Below are 26,349 nucleotides of genomic sequence, written 5' to 3'. Positions count from 1 at the left end.
TAACAGGTTGAAACTATCTTTGGTATTTTCACGTAACACTAGACCAGTCCAACCATTAACTAGGATTTACGGAAGAGACATGTGTTATAAGCAATGGCTACACGGTTGACCCTGACACCACGTGGGTTTGAACTGCACAGGTTCACTTACATGTGGATTTTTTTCAGTAGAGCACTATTAAATATATTTTCTCTTCCTTAGGATATCCTCAATAACATTTTCTTTTCTCTAGCTTGTTTTGCTGTAAGAATACAGTATATAATACATAAAACAAACAAAACATGTTAACTGTTTATGTTATTGGTAAAGCTTCTGGTCAACTGTAGGCTATTAATAGTTGAGTTTGGGGGGAGTCTGAAGTTATATACAGCTTTTTGACTGCACGGGTTGAGGGGAGTCAGTGTCTCTAACCCCTGAGTCATATGAGGGTCAAGTATACTATGAGATAACAGTAAGCTGTATTCTGACATCAGATCTTTCACAGAAAATCATAAAGCAGGAAAAGATTGATGGCTTACGCAAGAACACACAGCCTTATAGCGGCTAAGTGGGTTTCTTTCCTTTGTGTTCCTCAGTTTAACTGCAATGTGTTCATCATTATGAATTGACACATAGCAAAATTGTGGGCAAATCTGCTCCTTACAGGTTGTCACTAGTGGCAAGCTAGTGAGTTTTCCCAGTTTGCCTAAAATCTTCACCTGAAAGACTTATTTTCAAATTGGTTTCAGACTTCAAAACCATCTCAGGAGCCCCTGGGGAGAAAGCTGAGGGGACAGGGCATGGGGACAACCCGTCCTCCCCACCTCCCCACCTTGCTTTCAGCTGTTTCACATATTAGGGTGCCATGGAAGATTGCATTTGAAAACCAATACTTGCTGCTAAACATGAAGACAGAAGATCTGTGTGTAATGACAACACGAGGAGATAAAATACACTTATTAAAGGGAACCTGAAAACAAAGGCCATCCCAAGTATTTATTTCCTCTACTACAAACTGTACCACCAGGTCAGGATTTTCGGTCCCCTCTTGAAGGCCTGCCTCTACTTTCTTTTTGGCACCACTTGTGCAAGGCCTTTTCACATAGGCCTTGTTAATTAAACTGGCTAGATGCAACTAAATTCACAAACCCACCAATTTCTCTACTTTCACGTATGGGTAGGGACAACTGGCCCACATATTTGGCCTTCGGCTACTCCATTCTCACCTGCAATCCCTAGGGCAAGAGACCTCCTGAATTTCAAGTGAAATTTCTATCAGTGGCCAAACCCATCCCAACTGGGCAATAGTCATTGAGAGTCCCAAATATGCTCAAAGAAGTTTATCTTGGCTCTTTAGTTTTGAAGCTTTATCTAATGGTTACTCCTCAGAGCCTCAACTGTCAACCTGACTTTGGTTTTCCAAAAAGGGTTTATCTTCCTTCTTTTACTGCTGTCCACTACAGTTCAAAGTCAAAGGCTCCCTCCAGTGGCGAGGTTACTTACTGAAACAAATCTTTCTTGGTAGAAGCCATTGTACATTTGAAATCTAGTTCCCAATATGGTACTCTTTGCCAATTAGATTCTCAAATACTCATGCATTTTTTAATGTTTATTTTTGATAGACAGAGAGACAGCACGAGCGAGGGAGGGGCACAGAGAGAAGGAGACACAGAATCCGAAGCAGTCTCCAGGCTGTGAGCTGTCAACACAGAGCCCGATGTGGGGCTTGAGCTCAAACCATAAGATCATGACCTGAGCTGAAGTTGGATGCTCAACCAACTGAGCCATCCAGGTGCCCCTAAAATGTTCATGCATTTTTAGAAGGACACACCATCACTCTGTCTCAGGCACTCTACCCCTCTCTATGGCCCCCCACCTTGCCCTGTTATATATATAATTTCCCATCAGTTGTGGAGTGAATCTCCAACAGTATATCATTTAAGAAAGCCTAAACTTTCTCCAACTTCAACAACATATCTCGAAGCAACTCAAATACAAAAGAATTATGCTCTTCCTATATGTTAGTTAAACCAAATTTTAAAGAGCCTAAAATTTCTCCTACTAGAACTTGAAAGAGAGCTTTATCATAGCGGCATGCTGTACTTTTTAGGTGAGCCACAGAAATCATTTCAACTTATCAACTAAAATTTGCAGAGAAAATGACTATTTTGCGAGTAAATTCTTTCAGGTTTATGAAAAAGATACTATTCTACTTAAAGAAAAAGAACTGCCACTCAAATTTCTAGGATTATGCTTATTATAAAGCAAGGCAGACTAGTACTGCAGAGCAGATTTGCTGGGGCACAAACTTCCAAAGGATTTAATAGATTTGAAAGAAGAGATCACACTAAGTGAAAAATTCTAAGAACTCCAATGGAAAAAAATTCCGAGGACGGAAGAACTTGAAAAAGGTAGTAATAAAAAACCCCCAAAGTTTATTACTACGAATAGAAGGGAAGCAGAAATAACACATACGGGAGAGGGTCAGCTAAAGATGGCCTGGGCTTCCTGGACTCGACTCGACTCCGTGCCTTTCTCCTTGTCTAGGGCGCTTTCCCGAGCTCTTCAATTAATTTTTACTCAATCTCCCAAAAGTTTAAGTCTTTCCTCTTCTGCTCAGATCATTTGAGGACAGCACTTGCAGCCTGAGTCACACTCACTGGGCAGCACGCTGTGCGGGGACACCACGGAGGCTGCTGCTGCTCACACCTCTCAAGTCCACTGCGAGGCCCGTAAGGGCGTATTTTGTACACCCTTCAACACGTTGCTCACTCAGTGTCTTAGAAACCTGATGTGCTTCAAGATATCTGCTGAATCAAAGACCCAACTTGAGAAGAGCTGAAAAATCACTTTCCCATCGAAAGCCTGTTTAATTCATATCTGTATAGTGCTATGAATCAAATCATTCTCTCCAAAGAGATGCAAATCTTTCGGAAAGCAGGAATCAGCTAGGTTTGGGGGGGCCGAAAGGCTTCTCTGCATGTAAACTCAGGGAAAGGAGCTGCTACAATGATATGTTTTTAGTGGTGCTTGAGATGCGTGTGCACCAGCATGGACACTTTTTAATGTTTTATTTTTGAGAGAGAGAGAGAGCGCGCGCAAGTGAGCAGGGGAGGGTCAGAGACAGAGGGAGTCACAGAATCTGAAGACAGTCTCCAGGCTCTGAGCTGGCTGTCAGCACAGAGCCTGACGTGGGGCTCGAACCCACGAACCGCGAGATCATGACCTGAGCTGAAGTCAGACGCTTAACCGACTGAGCCACCGAGGTGCCCCTACACTTTTTAAAAAACTCAACACACCAAAATTAAATAAGGATTGCTTGGGTGATAATAAATGTTCTTCTGGTATGAACGAAGTCCTGTGGGTATAAACAAGAAAATGGACTCTTTGCCATTTTGTGTGCAGGATAAATGGTGGTAAGTGGAAAAGCTCAGAGGAAGAGAAGCTGATACTGAAGAGGGCATGGGCATTCGTACAAGAGAGAGAGCAGCAGAAGCAGGTGATCTAAAATATAGGAGAAGCATTTCAAAATACAAGTAGCTGTGTTTTGCACAATGTGTATATGACTTTTTTTCTACTAGAATGTTCCAAAAGTCTGTTTTAGGGGAGAATCAGATCAGTTAATGAGAACCAAAAAAAAAAAAAAAAAAAAAAATCCAGATGTTTGTTTTATGACAAAGTATTTTTATGGAAAATACTTCTGGAAAGATGTCTACATACAAAGTTATATAGACAATGAGAAAAAAATATACTTAAAAGTTAATGCAAAAGAAAAATATATTCTCGGAAGCATTACAGCCTGGATTAGATGGAACGTGAACCAGGACATACAAGCAACAGAGCTAAGGGATGGGGAGGGACAGAAATCAAATATAAGAGGGGCACCTGGGTGGCTCAGTTGGCTAAGGTCCGACTTCAGCTCAGATCATGATCTCACGGTTCATGGGTTCGAACCCCGCGTTGGGCTCTGTGCTGACAGCTCAGAGCCTGGATATTGCTTCCGATTCTGTGTCTCCCTCTCTCTCTGACCCTCCCCTGCTCACGCTGCCTCTCTCTCTCTCTAGAAATAAAACATTAAAATATATATATAAAAAAGAAATCAAATGTAAAAAATCTATAAAATCTGAAAATTGGAAGCCTAAAGGAAAGCATTCAAGTGAACACAAAACTGAGCCCCAAGAATGAAGTGAAGAGACGCAAGGATGACTGAGAGGGTTTATGGTCCAGGAGAGGAGACAGAGATCACCAGAACATGGTTTCACCAAGACAAATGACAAAACTACATAGACATGGTGGGTGGGGAGGGTGCTGTGAACCACCCTAACATCTGAGATCTGAATCTGCTAGAAGAAAATAAACCTAATAAAACAGATTTCCTGACCATTCAAAGAAGTGGCTGGCTAGTGTGAACATAAGCCCTAAGTGTCTGAAATATAATTTTAGGATTTACAGAAGCAAGAAAGGAGAATAAGTGGACTTGAGTTCTTGGATGGCAGGCATTCCGGCTATTTCTGCCATCACCACAGTGTACTGCAATTATGTGTTGGCTCTCTCCTTCTACCACTTCCTTTCCTCTAGGAAAGGGGCCTTGATTTAATCCTCTTTGTATGCAGTGAATAGTCCCTGAGCCTGGACTTCAATGGGTATTTAAGGTTTCCTAACCGAATAGCCATAAACATTTGTATCCAGGTTTTTGGAGAAGACAGCTTTCCAAATAAGGACAAAAAAAAAAAAAAAAAAAAAAAAAGGATGGCTCAGGTTACATAGGAGGCAGTGATTCACAGGCCACAGAAGATGCCAAAATATGACTTTCTGATTATGCAAGAATAAAGGATTCTAATAAGGAAACGAAACTGAGGAGAAATCTAAAGGAACCAACTGTTGCACAGGGAGAATCACAGGGAATTAGATTTGAAAATAAAGCTTAGAAAAGATGGATGGAGGTTAAAAACCTACCTGTCATAATCCTTGAGGACTAAAATCAGAATATGTAATGATCTGAAGCTTGTGGCAAATGCTGAAGGCAAGAAAAAGCTAAGTTTGGAATAGGAGAAAAGTAGGAAAAGCCACTGCCCAGCCTGATGTCACAATGCTAAGTCCCAAGAGAAGGCAGAGCTATGCAGTTCCAGCTTCATTTTGCTTCTTTTCCATCTTCTTTATAAAAAGAGCATGATCCTCAAACCAGAAAGGACAGATTAAGCAACGTGAAGAGAGCTGTAAGTCAGTAAAGACAGCAAAGACAGTAAAACAAAACAAAACAAAACACCGTTCACTCAATTTAAATGAGTTTCAGTTTTTTAGGTGCAAAATTAATTCTACTCCAGGGAATTAATCCTCACAGATGTGATCACAAAACCACTGTTAAGTGCCCTGAAAAGGAGCAAATGGCAGATTCTAGAAGGTACATGCTTATAATTAGTTCTTGGGAAAATTCTGAAAACACATTAGGAGCTGGATGCTTTCTTTAGAAATGAAAAGGTTAGCAAGCACTGCTCCTCTATTGCTTGCATTTGGGGGCCTTTTACATGGAAAACAATATGTAGGATTTTGGCTAGAACCTTAGCTCCCTTCCAACTGAAATACACGGGAAATTAAACTTTAATTTTGAAGCAGAACAGGTAGTCATGGAGGCAGCTTCTACCAACGATTGTTTTCTACTGGAAATGTCCTCTTTCTTTGTCCCGTGGTGCCTTTGCTTTATTCTACTGCCTGCCCAAACTCAAGACTTTAAAGCCAGCTCCATTTCCGCCCCACTGACACATCAATTCCATAAAACAAATGGAATAAAGTGATCAAGGAGAGCCAAAATGCATTTCCAGAAAGATCCAATCATATCAAAATAATTTATTCTTTGGATGGGCTTTCTAGGATATCCTAAGTATTAGATATCTTAAATTTAGCAGTTGCAGGTAAGTCTTCTGATGGTCATCTTTTGGGATAAGAGGTAAAGTATAGCACTGGGTAACAGCACTGTTTAGATGATTTTTCACAGAACTTACTGTGGGTCAGCCTAAAAGTTTCTGTGATACTATCCCACTGACAGTTGCACCAAAACCACTTAGATACCTGGAATAACCCTGCCAAAAAGGTGAAAGATCTGTACTTTGAAAACTGTAAAATGCTGATGAAAGAAAATACTAAATATTAAGATGACACAAAAAGAATGTTAAGACATTCCATGCTCAGGGACTGGAAGAATATTGTTAAAATATCTATACTACCCAAAGCATTCAATGCAATCCCTATCAAAATACACCAGCATTTTTCACAGAGCCAGAACAAACAAACTAAAATGTTTATGGAACCACAAAAGACCCCAAAGAGTCAAAGTAACCTTGAAAAAGGAAAAACAAAGCTGGGGGCAACACAATACCAGACTTTCAAGTTATAATACAAAGCTGTAGTGACCAAAGCTGTATGGTACTGGCACAAAAAACAGACACATAGATCAATGGAACAGAACAGAAAACCCAGAAATGGACCCACAATTATATAGTAAATTAATCTTTGACAAAACTGGAAAGAATATCCAATGGGGAAAAGATGATCTCTTCAACAGTGTTGGGAAAACTGGACAGCAACATGCAAAAGAATGAAACTGGACCACTTTCTTACAACAAAACAAAAACAAATTCAAAATGGATTAGAGACTGTGAGACCTAAAGCCATATAAATTCTAGAAGAGAACACAGGCAGTAGTAACTTCAAAGACATAAGCCACAGCAACTTCTTTCTAGGTATGTCTCCTGAGCAAGGGAAACAAAAGCAAAAATAAACTATTGGGACTACACCAAAATAAAAAGCTTCTGCATGGTGAAGGAAATAATCAACAAAACTAAAAGGCAACCTATGGAATGAGAAGATAATTGCAAATGACATGTTTGATAAAGGGTTAGTATCCAAAATATATAAGGAACTTACAAAACTCAACACACATGAAACAAATAATCCAATTAAAAAATGGGCAGAAAACACCAACTGACATTTTTCCAAAGACATACAAATGGCCAAAAGACACATGAAAAGATGCTCAACATCACTCATCATCAGGGAAATGCAAAAATCAAACCTACAATGAGATATCACCTCACACTTGTCAGAATGGCTAAAATAAAAAACACAAGAAACAGGTATTGGCAAGGATGTGGAGAAAAGGGGAACCCTCTTGCACTGTTGATGGGAATGTAAACTGGTGTAGCCACTGTAATGGAGTAAAATTGTATGGAGGTTCCTCAGAAATTTAAAAATAGAAGTACCTGATGATCCATCAATCGCACTGCTGGTTATTTACCCAAAGAATACAAAAATACTAATTCAAAGTGATACATACACCCCAATGTTTACAGCAGCATTATCTACAACAGCCAAGATGTGGAAACAACCCAAGTGTTCATCGTTTGATGAATGAAGAAGTTATGGTGCATATATTACACACACACACTGCAAGAATATCCAGCCATAAAAAAAAGAATGATATTTTGTCATTTGCAAAGAAATGGATGGATGAAATGTTGCCATTTGCAAAGACGTGGATGGAACTTGACAGTATTAATCTAAGCGAAGTAAGTCAGTCAGAGAAAGACAAATACTGTACAATTTCACTCATATGCGGAATTTAAGAAATAAAACAAACAAGCAAAGGGAAAAAAGAGAAAGACAAACTAAGAAACAGACTCTTAACTATAAAGAACAAAATGGTGGTTACCAGAAGCGGGGGGGGATGGGTTAAAAACGTGACAGGGATTAGGGACTGCACTTGTGATAAGCACTGGGTGACATATAGACTGTATGTATGAATTGTTGAATCACTATATTGTACACTTGAAACTAATATTACATTGTATACTAACTGGAATTTTAATAAAATTTTTAAAAAATAGTTAAGTTTCTGTGATACTGCTTCCCTTATCTTTGATTCCATGCTCTTTATCGTGCTCACCAAAACCTACAAAGTTAATATAAATATGTAAATTAAAGCAAATTCTAGAGATGACAGAATCAGTAATAAAACAACTATTCAATTAAAACTTGTCAAATTCTTCATACAAATGTTATTAATAATGTGACTAATAACATTTATCTATCTCTTTATAATCACGTAGTTCTTTCATTAGACAAATTTGGAAGATGGTGATACACAAACAGTATACAGATGGTGATACACAAACAGTATACTCTAACTGCATCAAATCCAAACACAAAACTTAATAGGTATATACATTTTGGTTTTTAAAAATGCATTAGGAAAGTACAGGATTAAAGAGCTCTAACCAGTCATATGTATGAAAAAAAAGGTCTAGTGGTTTTAGTCAATAGGCTTATATTTGATATGACAAATGGGTAATGCATTTTCTAAGATGGTAACATTAAAACCATGCAAATAGATGGGCAAATTAGCAAGTGATAACCATTCTGAACCTCATTTACAAAAGGGGGCTAATACCTACTCCACAGGTTATTTTTATAAAAGGACTTTGTAGGGGTGCCTGGCTGGCTCAGTTGGTTAAGCATCCGACTTGGGCTCAGGTCATGATCTCATGGTCCGTGGGTTCAAGCCCTGCGTCGGGCTCTGTGCTGACAGCTATTTCAGACCCTGGAGCCTACTTCAGATTCTGTGTCTCCCTCTCTCTCTGACCCTCCTCTGCTCATGCTGTCTCTATCTCTCTCTCAAAAATAAATAAAACATTAAAAAAAATTTTAAAAAAAGGACTTTGTAAACTGTTAAGGATTATGTAAATGTAGGTAATAAAAGTAGTTTTAATGAAAAAATAGATCTATTATCTGATCACATCTGGATTATTAAAGTGTGAGCTTTATGTTTTAAGAAGGGCATTCACTGTCCAGTCAAAATACATGTAGAGGAAACCTAGACTACAGAGGGAGCTAGAATCCATGCTAAGTGTAGAATGATTGGAAGAACTAAGGATGCTTCATCTACCTCTAGAAGTTACTTAGACAAGTGATAACTGCTTTCACAAATTTGACAAGAACTATAAATGGGAAATAGATTTTGGTTTAACCAAAATAAAAAATTCTTTAAGAATTACAAGTCACCCTTAAAAGAGCTCTCTACTTAAGAAAGTATTAAGCTCCCAAAATGGCTTATCATTTACTCATAAAGAGTTCTGGGGGGGAAAGGGTATTTTGTAGAGATCTTCTGAATTGTGAAATGTGCCTGTTTAAGGGGAAGGTGTACAAATTACGCACACACACACATTTAACAAATGAAAAATAGGAGGTAAGGAAAGTTATTAGGTTATTAAATGATATTTTAAAAACTGTGGGAGTATGTTTTGGGGGAGTGGCATTGAGGAAATAAGTAAACATCAGGAGCAGAGGTTTCCAGAGTTAAGAGACAAAGAAGACAGTTCAGAGATAAAGACGGTGGAAGAAAAGGTCTGATCATGGAGTGGTGAGGGGAATCAACACTGAATACCACAGTACAACCAAGGGGTAAGTTATAACTCTTGTGCAACTGAATCTGAGTTAATGTTTCTGAAAGTCCCAATGTAACACAAAGCACAGCCAGGTTTTGCAGGCCTCCAGATTAGAGGGAAATGTTGGGTGGTAAACATTTCCAACCCAACAGACTGGTATCACTCTCTCAACCATTAGCTTTCACTCAACATTTTCTGAATGTCTACTTTGTGTCATTTTCTTTCCTAAAAGTGATGCTGTTCAGCTTGTTTTGTTTTGTTTTTCTTTAGTGGTTCACTAGAGGTTGGCCATTCTGAACAAAGTCAGTGATGGCTTTTGATTGTTCAGGGCCCATACACATTTTTATGGGGGTAGGAGTTCCTTTTCAGTTTATATTCATAACCAAAGTATTTTGCTACCTATGCAGGCAATCCCCATATGATTATGTGTCTACTGTAATTTCTAAGATCTCTTATGTTCTTAATTTTCTGAATTAAATGATTTCCAAATTTTCTCAAAGTTATTAAAAACACCAAACCCAGTTTTTTGTCCATTTAATTACACAGCTTACTTTTATTTTGACAATGAAGATCAGTCTCCTCTTTTTCTGAAAGATGGCTCCTATCTTATGGATTTAAATCAAAGTCAGAAAAATTCCCAAGAAAGACTAAAATTATCCATTTTCTGAAACATGATTTTAATTGACAAATTCTTCATAACCCAGCTATGAGCTTCAACCTTAGAAAGTATCATTTCAAGCATTAAAACAATAATTTACTTTATTTCTTAATTTCCAGGGAAAGAATTCAGGAAATGAAATAGCTTTCTCATTATTTTATACTAAAACTAAATGAAACAGATATGGGTATAGTCATGGTAATGATTATGGCGGCAAACATTTCCAACCCAACAGACCAAACAAGCACACAACTTTAAGAGTTCTTTCTCATTGTACTATTTACAAGCAAAGAGATGTTTGTTAAAGTTTGGGACTCTTTTGTGGCACCTGGGTGGCTCAGTCGGTTAAGCGTCTGACTTTGGCTCAGGTCATGATCTCATGATTCATGGGTTCAAGTCCCGTACCAGGCTCAGTGCTGACAGCTCAGAGCCTGGAGCCTGCTTCTGATTCTGTGTCTCCCTCTCTCTCTCTCTGACCCTCCCCTGCTCACACTACCTCTCTCTCTCTCTCAGAAATAAATAAAACATTAAAAAAAAATTTTTTTTAAGTTTCTTTTACAAAGAAATGTTTGATTTTCAAACCAAGCACATAGCTATTTTAGCTATATGAAATGTCTAATTAAAAAAAAAATAAGACTATTTTGCTGTTTCCTCCTCTTTGCTACTTATTCATATAATAGAGGAAATTAAAAACTTCCGTGCTTTCAAATTCTCAGTTTAAAAAGAATTAGTCCTAATAAGAACACATCCTTTCCAGATCTACAAAAGAGAATACTACTCCTGTGGAGGTTAGCATTTCAAAAACCCGTGATGAATTCAAAGACTTAAATGCTCATCACCAGTCCACTAAGGGGACTTAGATTAAAAATCATTTAAAACATACACTTATTTAAAAGTGTTCATCCTTAGCTAGGATTTATTCTAGTTGAATTTGGAAAAGATTGTGAAAGATGGTCTTGACAGAACCAATTCTCAGTGCTGAGCCCTACTGTGAAGGAAGGCAGGAAGGAAAGAAGGAAAGGAGATCAGATGAATACATTCTCAAATTCAAATCAACAATTCTTATCTCACCATATCCTGAAACCTAAAACTGAACTAGAACTAACTTCTTAGTGGAAAAAAATTTAATTAAAACTTACATACATTTTGTAAAACACGGAGTTTTAGTCATAATGTCTGGGAGTGTTAAATGATTTTTAAAAGAGCGAGAATAACTCAGAAGTTGGGGAAAGTGGATAATACTGGTCTTACAATATCAAAAATCTTTATCAATTCAACATTTAACAGTACAATGGTTGTTAATCTACTCCAAAACTCAGACTATGCTTTCTGTTTAAATGTGTTGTTTTCAAGAGAGAAAGAAAAGAAAAATGAAATATGATTACATAAACTAAATGCCAGTTTGGAAATAAGCTGAAAGGTGGTAGACGGGTTACTGGGGAGGTAACTGGGAGGTAAATGGTCACAGAGACTCCGAATAAACATTCAGCAGCCTGAGAGGGAGACAGTTTTCTCCTTTGAAAAGGGAAAGTTGAGGCCTGTCAGGGACCCTGTGGGAGAATCATACAGGGAGTGAGTACACATTAAGATCTAGTTGAGAACTCCCTCTCTAACTGTGAAAAGTTACTTGGAGAAAGAGGATTTTCTTGTTTGTTCAAAGAAAGAAAAAACCTGGACAGAGAAGTGAATACATGGTATTAGAATAAGACTCATGGTGGTCAAGAATTAAAACTTGCAAGTGTGTTATAAAACAAAGGTTGCAAGGATGGATGTTTATTTGGAGATTATGAGACTTTTGCCTATTTTAGTAATAGGCTTCATTCCAATCAACTAGCATTTAATATACAGGTGAGGCTTTGGAGTTTATGTGTAACAGTACTGGCTACTCTAAAATTCAAGGTATGTCATACCTATCCGGGTCTGGGGAAGAACACAGTTACATTAGGTAATGAATATTAATGGCTTAGAAGTAAAAAGAAACATACCTGGTAGCAAAGCTTACCCTAAGTTGGGGGTTGGAAGGGAGGGGTGCCTCCTAGGGCATATATATCAGTAATCCATATTTATAAGTTTTATTAAAACTTATATTTTAACATAAGTGGAACAATGGTACGCAGCCCAACATTCTGCTTAAGGCCAGTAAGAAAACTTCCTACTTTTTTGATGAAGTTATAACCCTGGGCCTCGTTTACCTTTAGCTGGATACTCAATTTACAGATGTAATAAAGAAAAAAATAAAACAGCTCCAGGGTGTCAGTCTTCTTACAAGTGCCAACATATAAAATGACAATGTTTAAAAACATCCCAGTAATGTTCCAGATCGCTCTATTCTGCTCCGTAGACACATGGTTTCAGTATGCAAGACCAATAACAGAGTGTAAATGTTAGTAGCATAGTCCTCAAGATAAGATCTCACCATGTAAGGAAACCGCACTAGGCTACAAAAGTTGATTGCAGTCAGCTTTCCTGCATTTCTTCTTGGAGATGGTGACGGTATTATCATCTTTAAATCCTTGTGGAGCTTTCCCTCTGTTTCATTATGCTGAAAACAACAACCTCCTTGATTGAAAACATTATCAGCAGATATGCTGTCGTTTTACATGGTGTAGCATATAGTTCTTCAAGATGAGTCTGAGATGACAGCTTTAGTGTGAGTGTAGTACATCTTGGTGCCATTACTGTAAGATTTTTTTTTCATTCTGTCATATTAGAGATGTCACCAGTCTAGTGAGCATTCATGCTGGTCCTTACATGCTCTTTGGCACTGCAGAAAAATTCTGGGTAAATTTAATTCCACCTCTGTTTTACTCTTTAGTTTAGTTCTGACATGGGTAATTAATTTAAGGCTACATTGAGAGTCCTGCAAGGTTACACCCCCCTCCACCCCCACTGAAGTTACTCCAAGATCACTGGGTCACATTTAATACAGGTTTCCACAACTTACAGGATCTGTGATAACAGTCGTCAGTAGATGGACACTTTGAAAGCCTTCATTATTTGCACTGACATTCACAGTTGAAAGCCCTTGACTTGCGAGTACTACTATAATAATCAAACTGTAAGACACAACAAAGTTTAGAGAAGAGATATATTCTGAATCTTGCAGTTTTTTTCTCCTTGAGTTACATGTATGAAAGCAAATTCAGATGTTGAGGGCTAAGAGAACTTTAAATTCTTTTTAGAATGTCATTATGGGCAAATCATAATCCGTCTGAGCCTTGTTTATTATTATCATCATTATTATTACTTGGTCTTTAAAAGGTGGGCTGTTAAAGAGTATGTCACAGATTGCAAAGCTCTGAAATTTATTCTAATACAAAATTTTCTTATTATCCTTTCCTTGGGTTTTCTTAAAGAGTGTGACATGGGATGGGTATGCTTAGTAGTGGGAGTGAACTCTGATTAGAGAAAGCTATGAAAATATTTGTTCATATAAAACATGGCCAGAGGTAAGATGGGCACCTGCACTGTAATCTCACTGCTTTTAAAGAGAGTATTTCTTTAAAAAGAAATTTAGAAACAGACTATAAATGCATCATTTATCCCAAACATATCAATTAATCAGAATGTAGCAAGAATAAATTTGAAATGCCACAGAAAAATGATCTGAGACTTCTTCCTCTGCTGCATTAACCAAGTGGAGGATTTAGATGAAACTTACTAAGTATAAACCTACACACACACGCATACCCACACTTTCAACCTCACATCCATAGAGAGAGCTATGCTTATAGTAGACCTTTGCTAAGCAGATCTTTTCTTACATAATGCTAACCAAATGTCACAAAGAAAGAAAGACTATTATTGCCATTTGAAAACTATTCAGACGGTTGCTTCAAACCTTTTCACCTACTCAGGAAAAAATGTGACCTAAAGCTCTTTTACCTAACAGCTCCTTGCCTTCCTCCCCCATTTGAAAGGGCAGCCTATAAAAGTTGCTTCACCTGTAAGCTTAAGTAGTACCGTTGTGAAGAGTTATAGAATATTTGAAGGTTTAATATTTGCCTTTCAGCCCACTAGGTAGAACACTAAGTCTACTAGATGAGATGCACACAGCCCCAACAAGGAATGAACCAAAATTCTCACAGCTGGAGTGCGTTATTTATTTTGCTATTTAACAGTAAGATAATTAAACAGCTGGACTAGACCACTGAATCGTACACTTTAAAGTAGTTAATTGTATGTTATGTGAATTTCACCTCAATATAACAACAACAAAAAAAAAGGTGCTGGGTGCTTTAAAGGCTTTATAAATTTTATGGAGGGGAAAGAAAGCTTTTGTGGTGCTGCTTTCTAAAAGAGCACAATAGTGGGCCTGAGTATCAAACACGAGTTGGAGCAAAAACACGGTTCTAAGCACAATACTTTCCTGGTTCAGTTTAGAGCTTCCAGGAACCCTTCAATAATCATGAAATGTGAGGTGGACTAAGAACAAAGTCAAGTCAATGGCTGCCTTAGGAAGTGTGGTCTGAAGGAACCTGGAGAAAATGGATTGGTTCTTTCAGTACAACTACTTCTAGCTGTTTCATGGAACTTCTATGTACTTCAGTTCAATTCTCAAGCAGCTTAGATCGCTTAGGCTTGTCATCAGTTCCAGATACTAACAATTATAAACTAGATTTCTGCATAACTCAGACCCAGGGTAGGCACTCTAAAACACTATGGAACAGAATAGATTCTCTTTATGAACTTTGAATTTGCAAGAGTAATTCTTTGGAAAAAGTTCCTAGGAAGCTGGTATTAAAACCTGGCATATCCAGCAATATATGGTTGCTAAGAATAATTAATACTTGTGGCAGCAAACCCCAGGGAGGAAAGAAGATCTAAGCAGCAGTGGCTCCTCAGTCCATCAGCCTGATTTGACAAACAGTATTCTTGAGCAATGACTTGTCCTTTCAAGTATTATCACTTTCAAATGCCATAGCTGACATTTCAGCTGACGTATATGGAACAAGTCCAGGGAGTTTAAAAACATTTTAATGTCAATAAATTAAGAGTGCTTCCAAACTAGGCATATTTGCTGTTAATTAAATAAGGAGAGAAAAATATCATTTATCCGTATCTCCATCCCTAGTTTACTCTATCTACAAGCAGTTTTTCCTAAGGGTCACATCTAAGTATACAAGCTTTAAGAGTAGATTAGTTCAATAACTTGCATATTCTCTTTAGGGGCAAGCTGTCAAAATGCTTTTATAACCGGTTAATAAAGTTCGGAATTTCTCTCTTTTCTACTCTTCACCAATCTACTACTTAATTCCAACTTGCTATATAAATAAAGCAGAATGACCCAGTACCACCAGGTAAGAAGAGACACTGTCCCTATGTAAGCAGAAAGCTGGTTCTTTTCAGCTTGCGTGCATGGGAGAAACCAGCTCACACCTGTAATGCGGGCTCTTCAACTATGCCTCATCACACGCCACACCCGCTGCCTCTCAAACTTCGAAAGCGTGGAACGGGCCTGCTTACCCACCACACTCTGTCCAGTCTCAGCCCTGGCTCTTCCCAAGCCTTCCCCGGCATTCTGCTTCCATGCCTTGCTACCGTGCTGAGGAAGGAATGTTTACTCCATTGTAGGGAGCTTTCCTTTGGGTCACCAACTTACAAAAACCCTGACCTAGGATTCACCAAGTGGTATCTTGCTTTCTCAATTCTCTCTCATGCAGTCTGCGTTCATACTCTCAAGAAATAACTGGAGGAAAAGTGAGTAGGTAAGAGATCACAGGGGTCACGAAAGCTAGCCACCTTTCCAAAGGTGAAATGTTAGACATTTATCTACCACCCTTTCCCTGGCTCTCACTCACCATTCACCACCGAACGGTCATCACACTGACCACAGTCTCCTAATCTGTCAGTCCCTTAACGACACTATGCCTGTTCTTTATCCTCACCAAAATCTCAAGTCACTGAACTCCCTTCAACACACACACCATTGGTTCTTTCTCTTCTTGACCACAAGATTAGGTGTTTCAATGATGTCTTCTTTTTTATTTAAACTTTTATTATCTATTTATCTATCCCTTCTATTTTATTTACTTTTAAATAGGTATCAGGCCAAATGTGGGGCTTCAACTCATGACACTGAGGTCAAAATTGCATGCTCTACCTACTGAGCCAGTCAGGCACCCCTCAATGTTGTCTTCTTGAATATCTTTGTATTCCTTTCTTCATCTTTCAACCAAACTCTCAATATTTGTCTTGTCTATCCTTGATGCTTTGTGTACAACCAGAGAAACATACAAAATCATACATATTTGGACACTAAGAGTTTTAAATTTGATCCTTATCTTTACTCAGCAATTCTTGAATTTCTTTCTGATGCACTTCTAGGCTTATTCTTACAGATTTATTTGATCGCCTTTCTTTACAAAATCTCATCTCTGCTCTTCACCCCCATTCTCACACACCATACATTCAATAATTACTGACATGAGTCTTTCTTCTATTTTAATTTTCTCTAATCTTGCATTCTCTCTTGCTAGATTTTCTGCTTGTTCTTACAGAGAACAAGGCCCTCCTCTCTAAAGCTAAACCCATAACCTAATGTCATCTCAGGAACAGATCTCCTCTGAACACTACCAAAATCTGTAATCCTACTGAATCAGCCTGCCTTCTCTTTAGCACTGTCCAAGTCTTCCTCTCAATTGGCCCTTTATGTTTTGCTTTTAAATATTTAAGTATCCGCCTTATCTAAAAGTAATGCATTCTAATACCTATCACCCACATAGTAAGCATCTTGTTTTTCTCCTTCCCTGAGTTGCCAAATGTCTTAAGTAAGTTATCAATAATTTCTGTATCCACATCTGTGACATTTCCTCATGAATCCTAGGAATCTGGCTTCCATCTGTACCTTTATGAAAGTTACATTTTAAAGATCACCAGAGACCTAGACAAACCTAAAGGCCTTTTCTTAGATTTCATGTTTTCTAGCTTCTAATTCATAATTTCATCTCCATTCCTATACTATTACTGTTCTAATCCAGGCCATCTTATTTGCACTGGCCAGCAATGACATACTAGAATGTTTTCCTAATTTCAAGCAAACACATCACCAAATTAATATTCTTAAAATGCTACAACTGAATTATATCTTTACCAAAGAACCTATAGTTCTCTACCATTGACCATATCCATATCTGACTAAACTATTCTTCCTAGCTTTCAAGGCTTTGAGCACTTACTCCACCTCTCTGGACGACCTGTATACCTCAGACGAATTCCATCTCCCTACTGTCCTTCTCTCCTAACCCCTATGGACCACTCCGGTCTCTGTCCCTGGTTCTCGGTTCAATCTGTTACCTTTATTGTATTTCCCCCTACCATTTTCTACACTTTAGCCATCCTTCAAAATTAAAAAGCCCCATACTTTTTTAGTGAAGGCTTTCCCTGAACCAGCTTAGAGTTCTTTAATTTGCATTTCTACTTTTGTATCAACATAGTGTTTGATTAGTTTACTAAACATTTCATGTGTAAATACCTGCATATATTACTGCCATTTACTCAGCAAAAGGAGACAATGTAGCAGGTACTCATTCAGATAAAAAGGCTGATTATAGAAAAAGACAATTGTATCTTTGCTTTGGGCTATCATTTCTTTATAAGATAATCTTTTTAAAAAGTTACTGTGTTTTCAACTCTACGATATCCATCTCTTAAAGCCAATTAAGCAAATTTGGGAAAACTTCAAGATCAAATTAAAAAAAAAATCTAAAACCTTGTAACTCAACAAGATAAAACAGCCCCCAGTTTCTAATGTACGCACACATAACAGGGTGGTCTTCATTTGTAAGATTTCTAGGCACCTGCAATTCATTCCTTTTTCTTGGCTTTCTGAGGCAATGCCTCTGTGGGAGTAGCTCCCTATGGACCTGGATTGCAGCAAAAGAGAGTTCTGGCAATCCTGAAGGTATTTGGAACACAGTACAAATAGAAGCCATGCCAGTAAAAATGTGCACAGCCACAATGCATTCAAGTGTTTTCTTTAAATGAACATATATATAGAAAGCTCTACTTAACACCCAGGACACTAAGAGTTAGAGACATGAGCATACATACACGACTAAGATACTTAAATCAGAAGCACGAAGGTATGTCTTCCCCTAATAAGAATTTTTTTCACTCCTTCCAAATTATCATCTATGTAAAAATTTCAGCCATCAATATTTAAATACCCTTCGTTGCCACTGTCAGAGCAATGAATAATAAAATGAGTCTTGACTGCTATGGCTGTTCTCACTATTATATTAAGAGTTGACCCTATAGAAACAATCTGAAATAAAACGGTCACTAGACTGTTATCCTTGATGATAGGATCTGTGCTTTATTCAGCCTTGTATCCCTCGAGACCTAACTCAGGTCACTACATAGAACAGGCACTCAAATATTTGATTAATACTTTGCTGAAATAAGGGAAAAATATATAAAAGCGCCACTTGGAAAAACAAAATGCAACAGTACAATGAAAAGGAAAGTATTAATCAGAAAGGATTTTCTAATGGAATCTATCAGAAAATAAAAAGAGGCACTTGACATTCATCATGAGTTAAATCATTCACTCCAAGTCTCTATTTCTTGCAGTGGCACTAAAACCATTTCGAGGTAGCAGTTTTTAACTTTTCTTCGGGAGTGAGGAAATATCACCAAACCCTTTATAAATCGAATAACTATGGATTTTCACTCCAGAAAAAAAGTGGACAGCTGTACATACATACAAACTCGTAACTTTGCTAGTACATCCAAAGGGTTCTGAATTTTGGCTTTAAAAACTCCCAAATTAAGAAACAGACTACTTATTTCTTAAAAGTTAGGATGTAAAAGCATAAAAAGCTTCCCCTGTGCATGGCACATCAATCATGCAGGAATTTAACAAAAATTAATCTGAAGCTTTTTAGAATTTTTCATTCTTTACCATCATTTATTTGGTTTCATCAATTTACTCACTATGTCAAGTGGGACTTTCTCCTGTGTTGTGTCATTTTTTCTGTGCTTTAACATAATTAATTACAACTTGATTTCAAGACTTCATTTTAAAAAGGAAACATACTATATGGAACATTAAATAAGCAAAATGGTGAGGCTTATTATTCTAGGTTTACAAGGTCTTGAAATTACAGTTAAAGGAAAATCTTCAGCTATTCAATGTGAAAACAGTCAGCTGAAGCCTAATGCCCAAGAAGCATTTTCCTGATATATGGTGTGTGTCAAAGTGTAGAGGATGCAGAAGCAAGCTGGGAGGGAGTTCTGGGTCCTAGCAAGTCTGGACAAACTACCTGACACTTTGTTGGCCCAGCTAGGAAGGAGAAAGGCGAGAGAAAGCGCCGTCAGGAAAGAAGCATTGTTTAACAGGTGTATCTCTCTCTCAACACAGAGAAGTAAAGTAAATGGGAACGAACCATTTGTCTTTTTAACAAGATCCAGGCGATGAAAGGCTTGCACTGAGGGCTGGAGAAAGCTCTGTACTAGTAAATTTCATTATAGGAAGCCCAAGTTTGTTAACAAAGCCTAGGAACTTTAGCATCACAGGAGACGACAGTAGGTGGCTGTCTTGACCTCTTACAGCAAAATGAAACCATGATTAACCCATGATAAAAGGCTTCTAAGAAGTCTACAATATTTTATTTGTATTTTCTAAATCCTTATTAATGCTGCACTAAAATCACTTCTGAATAGAAATTAGAGGTTGTCATTTTTGCAGAATTTTATGAAAAAAAATTTAAATGGCTAGAGAATAAGCTGTTCCTACACCCTCAGTTAACCAAATCAAACCAAAAACAGATTTTAGTTTACCTGCTATACCTGAGGACAAGGCCATTCAATTTGCTGTATTATGCCTAACAGAAAATAATCAGACTTTATATGAAGAGGTAACCTTGAAAAACTCCAACATGATACTAAGTATCACTTCCTAACAACATGTTTTTAAATTATTATTATTATTTTAAATACTCAGGCTTCCTTTTTTGGTATTCACGTTACTCTTTCAATATTTTTCAAAAAATAAAGGTGTATCTTTTATCACAACTGTTTTTTGAAAATGTCAAGAGGAGAGCTGACTTTCCCCCTTCTTCCCAGATACTTAATTTAGGCAGAATACGGTCATGTTTTCTGAACCAGCGTTTGTCCACTGCTCAGAATTTAAGTGTTTATTTTCCTTCATTATCGGCTTTAAAACTATTTCAAAAAATTGCATATTATCCAAAAACATCACTTCACATTATGTCCTAATTAAAGTACTCCACTATCCTCTGAGACTAAAATTTTCTACAACAATTTACATGGCCTAATTTTAGAGACTCCCCAATCTCTTCTCCTCTACCTTAGTCTCATTCTGGCCAGGTACTTGTAAGAGAGCTTTATTATCACATTTCAATCATTAAACAATAAAGTTTCAAAACAGATATCTCACAGAACTACCATTTGTTCAATAAAAATGTCACACTACTATGGTTGCTTCTTACATACAGTGTTTACCCCAAATTCAAGTTTCTGATAAATCAACTGTAAGTTGAAATTCTGTTTCTGAGGCATTTCCTGGTATACTAGGCAGTGCATTAGAAAAGAGATATTGCATTTAGTCTATAATAATTATCTTTCAACCTTCTGTATATAATTAACAACCATTCAGAAAGAAAGTGCAAATGTGCAAATGAGAAACAACAAAAACAGTTTCTAAACACGCAATGCATTAATATAGGATATAAATCCATACAACTAAAAATAAATGCTGACAACATCCTTCTGAGCATTAAGTGACACCACCAGTTTTGTGTTGTATGTATTCTTTTCTCAAGTATTCAAAGAAATGCAATAGACATTATCTTCTTAAATTTTCAAATTTTTCATAAGGATATTAGGATATTACCATTTTTTTTCACAAATCAGAAAACAAGGAACTACCATTATCTTTGCATAATTTCAATAATAGAGCCAAAAGAACAATTCTAGCTAATCTCATCTGGGATCTTAATTAGTACTACAAGTTTATTTGTGTGAGTTAAAAATAGTATCACTCATGAGAAACAATGCCAAAATTATTATGCTAATAAATTGGGTTAAAGGCCTAATGAAGAAATACTTTAGCAACTGTGAGGTAACACACTAGTTGGGAGGCATGAGGAACGTTTATATCGGCTCTTTTGGGGTGTGTACATTAAATGCGAAATCAGAAAGGAAGCATGCACAAATCCGGTTGCCCATGCAAGCAGCCCAGAGTCTAATCCTCTCCTCTCAGCTCTGCTGTCAGGCCACAGTAGTGTGGAGACTTGTAGGCTGCTGTCCTTGTTGTAATGAATGGGAAGAGGCTGACAGTGGCATGGTCGAAACCTTCACCTCTTCTTCCCCTGTGGAAAAGTCAGTCATGGTCTAGTTATGGGTGACTAGATTTGTTAACAGTCCCTTTAAAAATGATTTCAATATTTGGAATACTGATACATATATAAAATACATGCTTAATGGCTGGAATCTGGGTGTGAAACAAGACACGAATTTCAAAATATAAACTTAGCAAGTACCTAGAAAGTAGTTACACTATAAACACACCCTTCAATTTAATACTACGTCAGATATAAGAACAAATATTATAGATTCAGGATTATAACTAGACAAAAAGGAAAAAAAAGAGACCAGGAAAGCCATTCTTTTCCAAGCCAATTGGACCCCTTTTAAATTCAGATACTTCTCTAACAGTAATAGTATTTTGTGAAAAAAATTAAAAATAAATTCACAGATGTGAAAACACGATTTTTAAAAGGAAAAATGACAAATCCATGTTTTAAAGGCAGAAATTATGGTTATAAAAAAGAAATAAAAAGATACAAGTATTAACTCAGCAAATTACCATATAGCATCTGAAAACTCAATGTATACTTCTTAAGTCATGAGAAAATAGTGAAATGCTAATAATATAATGATCCAATTGACTGAAAGCAAAGATGACGACTTCTAGGTCAGAGAACTATACATGAAATGAGATCAGTTTTCCTAATTATAACTGATAATTACTCTACAAGTGACTTTGTTTTACACATGACTCAAAATTCAATCAAGTCACTGTTAAAATAGCTAATTCAGTAATCAAATTTAATGAAAAAATGTCCTCTCACAAGTCAAAGCTGAATGCACAAAAACATGAAAAAAATCCAATCCTCAACAGTTTCAAATATTTTTCTAAGTATATCTTAAAAAACAACAATGCTTACAGACTTAGACTTACTATGATTTGTTTTCCAAATAATTTTTAGCATTATGGATAAAAAACATCTTGGCAGAGCATTCTTTGAAAAACAAATCTGCAAAATTACATTTGGAAATACTTAACTGACAGATTTAACATACGACATGGAGAAGACTTCTGGCCTTTAGAACAGTTTATTTCATAATTTTTCAGTAAATTGGCAATGATTTTATAAACTCCAAGTATACAGCAAGGAGGCTGTGTAAAGCAAATTTTAGACTACTGGAGTTCTTGGTGGGAATATGTTACTGGTAAGGACTAAGCAAGAGATTAATGTTTATCAAGTTGATAAATTTCATTCTACTTTGTAACTACAGACCACATCCCTGAGGTGGGCCAACTGTCTCACAAATAGGTAACTATTGATGAAAGGGGACTCGCAAGTGTGTGAGAGCATACATCAATTACTATGGGAAGAAAACCAAGTTAAAAGTACATGCTAGTGATCTTCATTTGTGAAGGAGAACATCTATGTTGTAGCGGCAAAACACTTCAGTTTGAATGTGGGATCTGGGTACTTATCCTAATTCTACTACTAATTGAATGTTTGACCTTTAACAAATTATTTAACCTTTCTGGAACACAGCTTTGCTATTTCTAAAATGAAGGAGATGAACAAGATAAGTCACTTTTTAGGCCAAGAAAAGTCCTCCTTAAACAAAAGCACATAGTCTTTAATAATAAAGATCTGAATGGACTTACTATAACTGCCCACTCATCAATTTTTCCCCAAGAATATTTACCTCAAAAGTCCTTCTAAGCTGGATGTACAGCCAAGAAAACGCTGCTAAAAAGATTTTACCTAATTAAGAAAGTAATTTTCAACAACAAAAAAAGTGTTTTCATTTAGGCAAAAGAAATGGAAGCTGCATTTCTATCAAACCTCTGGCAACTGTCTTTCCCATAATAGGTTTCAGATATATAGATTTTTAATAATTTAATTGAAACAAACCAAAACTAAACACTTAAATACAAATATATAATACATATAGACATGGTATCTGTAGGATATATAGGTGACTGTTATATATTGTTACAAGCAAACTGGCTGTTTGCTTGTAAAGGTCAGGGACCCTGTCGGGCTCTAGGTATCTAAAGAATAAATAAATATACATGCCTTGTCCGGTGTTGAATATTGCCCAAGCATATCTTAAAGTGGCAGGTATTATAGAAACAGTATGTACTCTCCATTAGGAAGCACTTAACCAATATATACCCTGATAAGATACCATGATATTCACTGCAGGATACAAAGTTGAACCTATTTCAATAGTTCAACTCAAGTACAACTGAGTTACAGCTCTGGGTGGAGAAGGCAGATGCTGCCTAGGTATAAGTTGCTTCAGATTACACAGTTAAAATGTATACAGTTTTCCAGAAATTTACTTTCTGTCATTTCTAATTGTTGTTGAAAATCCCAGGTCATCTGGCTACAATTATATAACTATTCTGTTTTGAGGCTTAGCACATTTAGCTTCCTGAGATACTTGCCAAATATTTATAGGACGTGAGAGTATTCTGTGTAACTCCTGATAACAATTTTAAATATTTTGGTGCATTAAAACTAAAACTTCTCTTGTCATCAGAGGCTTCAAAGTAATCTAATAAATAGGCTTAATCATAAGTCACCATTTAAATACCAAACAAGTTTGCAGAGTCAGAAACGGAAAACTTGAAATGAGCAGCTCCCCCAACCTCCCATAAGATACGACAATGAGTCAGGACCTACAAGGTGGTGACTTCATTCTTAGAATTTCTGGGGAAAAAAAGTATTTTATATTCTACGTCTGAGTATATGTTAAAAGGAAAACCCACTAAGATAGGACCATAATGTAATGCCATGTTTTTTTTCCACAAATATCTAGTTTAGATGAAGATTTCAAATAGTTAACACGAAGACAACTACACTCACAAATCCGTAATTATTCCTTACCACTGTGGCATTTTCACAATATATATGGGTTTGAAATACCTGGGTTAAAATTGTTGTTTTTGTGCTGATGGACAATATGATAACTGTGAAATCAGAAGAACAGATAACTTACTGAAGATGGTCATGTAGTAAGTCAAATAAAAGTACACAATGAAGACAGCTAAGAACTAGAGCCCCACAAAGGCACCCTTCTTCCTATCATAGCAAGTGCATACTGTTCCCTTGCTGCCAGAGTGCCCCACGTTGTCATCCACTCAATACAATACATGAAGCACCTCCCGCTAGTTGTTGAAGGCAATTCTATTGCTTCTTAATGAAATTACATACTAATTCCTGCCTCTACGCCTTTAGTAACGAGTCCCATCAGTATAAAAGGTCTTTCTCTTTTCCCCACTACCCCAAACCCAAGATACCATAGTACAGATCAATTCCTACTTCTTCACTGAAGCCTCCCCAATAATTAAAGCCTCAACTGAGGTCTCGTAGATTTCAGTATCATATAGTTACTGCTCTCATACATAATTTATTTCTTCAACTATACTGCAAAATACCTGCAAATAGTATCCATAGTTTATACTCGTTTTGTATTACCCACATAGCCTAGTTCTTTGTTGGGTAAACAGGATCCCAAATATTCATTACAATTGATTTGATATTTTATTTTTAAATGTTAAGAATATTTAGGGGAACTTAACTTTAAGTCTTAATGTTATAAGCGGTTATGAGATACACTACTAGTCATTAAAATGCCACATTCCTAAATGATTGAAGCAAAACCAAACAAAATTATACTCTAATATGCTGTCTTGAAAGGAAGGGAAAAAGCCGTATCAGAACTGAATACTTAAGTGTTTCACAAGTGAATATCATGTAGAAGGAAAGGACTGAAAAATGTCACTTGGAATTACCTACTAACTACCATAATCAAATGAACAAGTATCATGAGTTCCACCGATACACAAACCACCACGTGGGTGCTATCATGCCTATGTAAATTCACTTCACTATATCACCTGTTATATTCACTGTATCAAAAGCCACAAACCATATTCTCTTAACCCATTTACTTGTCTTGAAAAGGAAATGAAATGTGGTTGGTCACAAAGGGATCAGAGCCAAAGAACTCTGATGGGTCTCTTCAAAGTCACCTATCAACCTTGCTAAACACAAGCGAACGAACGACTGGCTGGTGACAGCACATTATTGCGGTAACAACGTGCCATGCCCTATCTTAAAGGCCACAACAAGGGATAAAAATAAATTTTATGAATTATGTAACAGGGTGAGGGACTATATTCTATTCTACCTGAGAAAATCAGGAGAGAAACAAACTCTCTCTTTTACCAGTCATCTCTGCAGTCCAAATTAAATAAATTAAAACAAAACAAAACAAAACTATTTATAAGAAGGAATCCTAGATAAAGAAGTCACTTGATCTAATAAATGTTATATGGGACCTTAAGACCCAAAAGTTCTGAAGCCTTCCAGGGTAGCAATGCTAAACCAGAAGTATTCTGGTATCACTTATAGGAACCAAGTATTTTTCCCAGAAATAAAAACATGACAGACAAAAAGGGAAAATCTCTCTCCTTGAACGAATGCTTTTTCACAGAAAGTATACCTATACACATATGTCTGTGAAACATGAATAATCAGAGTTCTCAAATATTAAGTACTTTACTAACATAAAGCACAGTTTGTGTATGTGTGCACGTGTCTATCAAAGTAAGTAACTGCCAAAAGTAGTTAGAGAATGGCTTTATCCCTCATGCTCTCACTAATTACCATCTTAAAAAAAATTCTTTTTTAATCATTTTACTTTTAGAATGTATAATCAAAATTTTTACCACGGTATGGAACTTTATAGCACCATAATTTCAGAGTCCAGTTTTTTTTCTTTTACTTTGTGCATTTATAGTCCATATGAAAGTTTGGTAACTATCCTGTTAAATAAAATGCTTCCAAGTTATAACTAGTTAAAATACTCCACCATCCTTATAAAGCTCAATATTACAAGGCATCCATCCAATTAAAAATTTTTTAGATTATGATAAGGACTTTTTTTTTTCCCATAGAAATTTCCAAGAATAGTAAGTACTCTGTTTTTCAAAAA

At 36.7% G+C, this 26,349-nt stretch overlaps 1 protein-coding gene across 7 annotated transcripts in view; it reads right to left on the bottom strand.

Annotated features, from left to right (window-relative positions):
- The window catches only part of CNOT4 (CCR4-NOT transcription complex subunit 4), a 141,614-nt gene that overhangs the window by 7,186 nt on the left and 108,079 nt on the right, over window positions 1-26,349 (bottom strand). For 2 of the 7 annotated variants that reach the window (XM_077770678.1, XM_077770679.1), the window contains exon 11: window positions 21,027-21,410. The exons of the other annotated variants lie outside the window; for them this stretch is intronic. In XM_077770678.1, coding sequence (XP_077626804.1) covers window positions 21,310-21,410 — 101 coding nt within the window. In that variant the 3' untranslated portion in view covers window positions 21,027-21,309. Of the gene's footprint in view, window positions 1-21,026; window positions 21,411-26,349 lie in introns of those variants that run through there. 7 annotated transcript variants of the gene reach the window in all.

This window comes from Crocuta crocuta, unplaced genomic scaffold (genome assembly GCF_008692635.1).
Source record: "Crocuta crocuta isolate KB4526 unplaced genomic scaffold, BGI_CrCroc_1.0 scaffold266, whole genome shotgun sequence".
NCBI lineage: Eukaryota > Metazoa > Chordata > Mammalia > Carnivora > Hyaenidae > Crocuta > Crocuta crocuta.
Note: the sequence above shows the minus strand (reverse complement) of the source record. Positions and strands in the feature narration are given on the sequence as shown.